At 46.1% G+C, this 7,500-nt stretch overlaps 1 protein-coding gene across 1 annotated transcript in view; it reads right to left on the bottom strand.

The window, feature by feature from the left end:
- LOC306819205 (uncharacterized protein) overlaps positions 1 to 7,500 on the bottom strand; it is a gene marked incomplete at its 3' end in the record, with an annotated part of 11,923 nt that overhangs the window by 1,622 nt on the left and 2,801 nt on the right. The window contains exons 3-11 of the mRNA XM_079372978.1: positions 6,818 to 6,909; positions 6,196 to 6,487; positions 3,951 to 4,125; positions 3,448 to 3,575; positions 3,069 to 3,362; positions 1,044 to 2,351; positions 788 to 962; positions 579 to 706; positions 1 to 275 (exon numbers count right to left, since the gene is read on the bottom strand). The exon at positions 1 to 275 is cut by the window's left edge and continues 19 nt beyond it. Coding sequence (XP_079229104.1) covers positions 1 to 275; positions 579 to 706; positions 788 to 962; positions 1,044 to 2,351; positions 3,069 to 3,362; positions 3,448 to 3,575; positions 3,951 to 4,125; positions 6,196 to 6,487; positions 6,818 to 6,909 — 2,867 coding nt within the window. The remainder of the gene's footprint in view (positions 276 to 578; positions 707 to 787; positions 963 to 1,043; positions 2,352 to 3,068; positions 3,363 to 3,447; positions 3,576 to 3,950; positions 4,126 to 6,195; positions 6,488 to 6,817; positions 6,910 to 7,500) is intronic.

Below are 7,500 nucleotides of genomic sequence, written 5' to 3'. Positions count from 1 at the left end.
ATATCTGGACTCAGGTGCAGGGTGGCCGGTCTGGTTGTGGTGAGCATACACTGTGTGAACTGCAGATTTCCCACCTCCACACTCAGGACTGGGGCTGTTGATGGGATAGCGGACACTTTTATCTGCAAGCCAGCCAGCACGACACTTATCAAAACCCATTTTCCAGGCTGCGTAGAGCTCTCCGGTGGAGGCCAGCATGGCGTTGTGCTCCTGACAGCTGGAAGCTGCCTCGTCAAAGGTGAAACCCTCAGCTGAGCCCACATGGAAGACCTCACCTGAAGGGCAGGAAAGGATTCTTTTTAAGCTAATTTTACTTAAATACAGTCTCTCGATGGTTTTGCCCAAATTGTGTTGCTATTTCTTTGTCATTTTGTCATTTTAAAATAAAATGGACCAACATTATGATCAGACATGAAGGAAACCTGCTGTGTTGAAGCTTCTCTTCAACAATGCAGCAGCCAGTATGTCCTCCTTCTAACTTTAGATTCTGCTCCTGAATGCTCTGGATCTGATTGGACCAGAGAAGGTAGGCGGGGCTTTGAAGGCCCCCCACACGGCCGTTAGTCTTCTTACTGTACCTTTGAGTCCATCGATGTAGCAGTACACATCATATCTTTCTTCTGCTGGCCTCAAACCATAGGAGCGGACTCCAGGTTGATCCCCCAGATCTCCAGCACAGTTCTCTCGGGGGGAAACAATTGGATACCTTGAAAAACAGAAACCATGGTGACATGTTGTCCTGAACAGAAATCTCTCTACCTGGCCTGTGAACTATTTTTATAGTTACCTCACAGTCTGGTCCAGTAACCATCCTGCATCACACTGATGATACCCGGCCATATAGGATGCCTGTAGCTGCTGTGGGGAGGCGATGGAGGCTCCCGCACTTCGACAGGCAAGCTGGGCCTCGACAAAGGTGAAGGCATAGCGTCTGGAGCCAGAGCGGTAAAGGAACACTACACCTTTAACAAGAAACAGCACAAATATTCATGTGAAACCATGACTGCAGTTTCCATATTATCAAAATCACATATATCACTGACCAGTAAGAGGCATCACTGGGCTGGACTGAAGGTCCGTGACAGGTCTGGTGGTTACTGCCTCGGTCAGGTCAGTGACAAACTCTGTCACGTTTGTCTGCTGAGGCAGCTCTGTTGGAGGCTCTGTCTGCAGGTTCGTTGTTAGCTCTGTCTGCAGGTTCGTTGTTAGCTCTGTCTGCAGGTTTGTTGTTAGCTCTGTTGTTAGCTCTGTCTGCAGGTTCGTTGTTAGCTTTGTTGTTAGCTCTGTCTGCAGGTTCGTTGTTAGCTCTGTCTGCAGGTTCGTTGTTAGCTCTGTTGGAGGCTCTGTCTGCAGGTTCGTTGTTAGCTCTGTTGTTAGCTCTGTCTGCAGGTTCGTTGTTCGCTCTGTTGGAGGCTCTGTCTGCAGGTTCGTTGTTAGCTCTGTCTGCAGGTTCGTTGTTAGCTCTGTTGGAGGCTCTGTCTGCAGGTTCGTTGTTAGCTCTGTTGTTAGCTCTGTCTGCAGGTTCGTTGTTAGCTCTGTTGGAGGCTCTGTCTGCAGGTTCGTTGTTAGCTCTGTTGTTGACAGCTTGGTCGAGCTCTCAGTAAACGGGAAGTCGATGGTGGGATGAAGAGTCTCCAGCTCCCCGACCACCTCCCTCTCTTTGGTGGTATCTGTGAAGAAGACCTGTGTGCTCTGTATCACTGTGGTAAAACTGACAGTGCCACTGCCTTCTTCTCCAGAGCCTGATCCTTCCTCATCAGGAGCCTCTGGCAGCTCTGTTGTTAGCTCTGTCTGCAGGTTCGTTGTTAGAACTGTCTGCAGGTTCGTTGTTAGCTCTGTCTGCAGGTTCGTTGTTAGCTCTGTCTGCAGGTTCGTTGTTAGCTCTGTCTGCAGGTTCGTTGTTCGCTCTGTTGGAGGCTCTGTCTGCAGGTTCGTTGTTAGCTCTGTCTGCAGGTTCGTTGTTAGCTCTGTTGTTAGCTTTGTCTGCAGGTTCGTTGTTCGCTCTGTTGGAGGCTCTGTCTGCAGGTTCGTTGTTAGCTCTGTTGGAGGCTCTGTCTGCAGGTTCGTTGTTAGCTCTGTTGGAGGCTCTGTCTGCAGGTTCGTTGTTAGCTCTGTTGGAGGCTCTGTCTGCAGGTTCGTTGTTAGCTCTGTTGTTGACAGCTTGGTCGAGCTCTCAGTAAATGGGAAGTTGATGGTGGGATGAAGAGTCTCCAGCTCCCCGACCACCTCGCTCTCTTTGGTGGTATCTGTGAAGAAGACCTGTGTGCTCTGTATCACTGTGGTAAAACTGACAGTGCCACTGCCTTCTTCTCCAGAGCCTGATCCTTCCTCATCAGGAGCCTCTGGATGTGCTTTAAGGGAGAGAGTAGAAGATCCCACAGAACTTTATTTTACTTGCTCAAAAGAGCATAAACAAGAAACACTCCTATCCTAGTAATTAACGTTTTGTTTTTTCCTCTAGAAGTGACAGTGTATGAATGAATTGAAAGAATCTTGTGCGGATTAAAAAAAGAATAGAGATTGCACTGTGACTGCTTAAGCTGCACAAAAAAGATATAAAAAACTTATTCTAAAAGAAGCTGACAGAACTAATGTATCTACCAAACAGAGATGAAGAAGCATTTAAAATAGTCACCTTCTATGCTGATGACACTATGCAGTATCTGCTAGTAAAGCCCAGCTCGGCATTAAAACACTGTGCTCTATATGACAGTTTGATCACAAACTGAGAAATCTGGTATCCTAATCATTGACCATGATAAGTTCCTTCCTGGCAAACAGTCCTCAATAGGTTCAGTTTTAGAGAAAGTGGGAAACCTGTGTCTGAGCACTGACTATAACGTCATCCAGTCATACTACTGCGACTCATGAAAACTGAACGGATATGATGGATACAGAGCTGTTATGAGACATTCACCACTGAATGGCCGAATACATTCAAAGCTCTCCTTGAATAATAAAATGTTGTGCTTGGTTCTGTTAGTCGTTTGTGTAGGCAGAGTGAAATGTCCGAGCAGAGAACTTCACCTTCACTATCTCTGATCTCTGTATGATCAGTATGAACTTACCCGTGTAGCAAAAGGCATCGTAGCGGGATTCCGAGCGTGGGTATCCTGTCTGGTTGGTGTGGAGGTAAACAGTCCTCACTCCAACTAGACCCCCTCCGCACTGGGGCCGGCGGACATTGATGGGGTATCTGACGCTCCGGTCTCCCAGCCAGCCAGCATTACACACATCCATCCCTCCCTGCCAGGCCAGGTACAGCTGACCTGTGTTGGCCAGCTGAGCTCCGTGAGCCGAGCACGCCGCCGCAGCTTCAGGGAAGGTGAACTTTTCAGCAGAAGCAATGTGGAACACTCGGCCTGTTCCAGAAAAGAGAGGTTTGATTATAGAGAAAAATAATGAATCAATGAACTTCAGATACTGAATGTGTTGAGTGTCATCGACCTGTCATGTTCTGAGCGAAGCAGTAGACGTCATACGTCTCATTGAGGTCTCTGACTCCGTAGGTCCTCACACCAGGCACCTCTTCTTTGTCCCCAAAGCAGTTCACCCGGGGATCATGGATGGGGTACCTGTGAATGAAAACAAGTTATCGAGTGACTTATGAAAGTTGTCCAATCTCAAACTGAGTCCTGTAAGGACTCTTTGAAAAACACCTTTTCACTATATCAGAGTGTCTGCTGACTGATCTCCATCCAGATCATTCTATAAAAGTCCACTGAAGTATGCTCTCGAGTCATACTGTTAGAACAAACACACTCAGACTATCTTTAAATCTTTCTGATTTATCAGAAGCAGGTTTTTGGCTTTGGTTGTATGACTGTATAAAAACAAATGAACTCTGAGTCGTTCTTTCAAAGGCAAGCGGCTTTAATTGTCATTTTGAAGAGTGTTTGTGTGATGTGTATTAAACAGAGTTGCTGTGTGTCACTTATTATCACACTGACCGCACTGTGTGGTCGGAGAGCCAGCCGGCGTCACATTGGTGGAATCCATCATAGAACGCCGCCTGAAGCTGTTCAGGTGAGGCGATGTCGGCGCTGTTGAGGCTGCACGCTGCCTCCGCCTTCTCAAAAGTCAGACTGTAGCGCCCCATGATGGCCCGATAATGAAACACCAAACCTGCAGACAAAACACGCTTCAGATGAACCGACAATGAGATAATGAGTTATTTCAACACTGAGGACCACTATCTACAGAGAGACTGAGGACCACTATCTACAGAGAGACTGAGGACCACTATCTACAGAGACACTGAGGACCACTATCTACAGAGAGACTGAGGACCACTATCTACAGAGAGACTGAGGACCACTATCTACAGAGACACTGAGGACCACTATCTACAGAGAGACTGAGGACCACTATCTACAGAGAGACTGATGACCAGTATCTACAGAGAGATTGAGGACCACTATCTACAGAGAGATTGAGGACCACTATCTACAGAGAGACTGAGGACCACTATCTACAGAGACACTGAGGACCACTATCTACAGAGAGACTGAGGACTACTATCTACAGAGAGACTGAGGACCACTATCTACAGAGAGACTGAGGACCACTATCTACAGAGAGACTGAGGACCACTATCTACAGAGACACTGAGGACCACTATCTACAGAGAGACTGAGGACCACTATCTACAGAGACACTGAGGACCACTATCTACAGAGAGACTGAGGACCACTATCTACAGAGAGACTGAGGACTACTATCTACAGAGAGACTGAGGACCACTATCTACAGGGAGACTGAGGACCACTATCTACAGAGAGACTGATGACCACTATCTACAGAGAGATTGAGGACCACTATCTACAGAGAGACTGAGGACTACTATCTACAGAGAGACTGAGGACCACTATCTACAGGGAGACTGAGGACCACTATCTACAGAGAGACTGATGACCACTATCTACAGAGAGATTGAGGACCACTATCTACAGAGAGATTTAGGACCACTATCTACAGAGAGACTGAGGACCACTATCTACAGAGACACTGAGGACCACTATCTACAGAGAGACTGAGGACTACTATCTACAGAGACACTGAGGACCACTATCTACAGAGAGACTGAGGACCACTATCTACAGAGAGACTGAGGACTACTATCTACAGAGAGACTGAGGACCACTATCTACAGAGAGACTGAGGACCACTATTTACAGAGAGACTGATGACCACTATCTACAGAGAGATTGAGGACCACTATCTACAGAGAGATTGAGGACCACTATCTACAGAGAGACTGAGGACCACTATCTACAGAGACACTGAGGACCACTATCTACAGAGAGACTGAGGACTACTATCTACAGAGACACTGAGGACCACTATCTACAGAGAGACTGAGGACCACTATCTACAGAGAGACACTGAGGACCACTATCTACAGAGACACTGAGGACCACTATCTACAGAGAGACTGAGGACTACTATCTACAGAGAGACTGAGGACCACTATCTACAGAGACACTGAGGACCACTATCTACAGAGAGACTGAGGACTACTATCTACAGAGAGACTGAGGACCACTATCTACAGAGAGACTGAGGACCACTATCTACAGAGAGACTGAGGACCACTATCTACAGAGAGACTGAGGACTACTATCTACAGAGAGACTGAGGACCACTATCTACAGAGAGACTGAGGACCACTATCTACAGAGAGACTGAGGACCACTATCTACAGAGAGACTGAGGACCACTATCTACAGAGAGACTGAGGACCACTATCTACAGAGACACTGAGGACCACTATCTACAGAGAGACACTGAGGACCACTATCTACAGAGACACTGAGGACCACTATCTACAGAGAGACTGAAGGGACAAAATGACAGAAGATTAAAAGTTATAAAGAACATTAACTTCTTTAATTAACTGTGATTAACTAGTTAATGCTGATAGACCTAATAATAGCTACATAAACGTCCTCAGACCAGAGGAGGTGAGAGACAGAAGAAGCTCTGGATCTTTTTTATGACCTGGATAGTATCCACTGCAAGATGGGAATTGGAAAACCAGGAAGCTTCTCACTGAGACACAGTGCTAATAACTGCACCACCATGCTTCTAAAACTCTTCTGCATGGTCTGTTTGTCTGAACTCTTCCTCAGTATTCAAACCCTCTTCCTGGTATTCTGCATCTTTTTGTTTGCTTCGTTAGCTGTCATTTCGTACCTTGAACCTGCACATGGACGACGTCATGGTTGTCCTCAATGCTATGTTGGACCTCACAGCGGTAAACTCCAGAGTCACTGGACCGCAGCTCAGAGATCCTGATGGTAGCATCTGTTGGGGTCCGCGGGTAGCCTACCAGGTGGACTCTGTCCAGGTAGCTCTCTGTGATACGCACCTCTCCCGCCATGGCCACGAGGACGGTCGTGACCTTCTCTTTGGTGACCAGACTCCATTTGATGCGGTGAGAGAGGGTGGTGATGGGGGGGGCTCCAGGGTCAGGCACTGTGTGGTCCTACATGATAAGAAATCAGTGGAAAAATCACTAAAGAGATGATACCTGCTTATATGTTCTGATCAGAATCAGCTTTATCGTCACGCCATGCTCACACTCACATATGAAGAGTTAGTTAATGAGCTCTCTATGTACAAACAGTAAATATTAAATAATGTTTACCTGCTGCAGTTAGAAGAAAACATGAAGATTGAGGCTGAAAGGCTCACAGTGTGTAATGGAACAGTTTAACATTTAAATGATGAATACACTGTTAAAGCTTTGTCTTATATTTGACATCTAAACTATCGTCATATTTCTACAGTGAACATGCTTTTCATTATTCCTCACCTGAAAGTAACACGGCAGTACCAAAGTTCCCCCCAGTAGAGGGCGCTGTGGCCCCTCCAGGGGGATGCTCACACTTAGCACCTCCTCTGGATCTGTCAAAGAGAAACCACATTCTGGTTTTAATAAAAATAATAAAGATCACAGAAATTTTATGAAACCCTCTGTTTGAAAAGAAAACATCCATTCATCCAGCATCCATCCATCATCCATCCATTATCCATTCACTATCCATCCATCATCCATCCATTATCCATTCACTATCCATCCATCATCCATCATCATCCATTCATCTCTCTATCATCTATCTACCATCTATCCATTCAAGCATTAATCTTCCGTCCATTCATCCATCATCCATCCATCATCCATTATCCATTATCCATTCACTATCCATCCATCATCCATCAATCCATCATCCATCCATTATCCATCCATCATCCATCCATCATCCATCCATCTATTCATCCATCCATCCATCATCCATCCATCATCCATCATCCATCATCCATTATCCATTCACTATCCATCCATCATCCATCAATCCATCATCCATCCATCATCCATCCATCTATTCATCCATCCATCCATCCATCATCCATCCATCATCCATCATCCATCATCCATTATCCATTATCCATTCACTATCCATCCATCATCCATCCATCCATCCATCATCCATCCAT

This window comes from Symphodus melops, assembly GCF_947650265.1.
Source record: "Symphodus melops genome assembly, contig: scaffold_326, whole genome shotgun sequence".
Taxonomy (NCBI): Eukaryota; Metazoa; Chordata; class Actinopteri; order Labriformes; family Labridae; genus Symphodus; species Symphodus melops.
This window is presented reverse-complemented; position numbering and strand designations above follow the sequence as displayed.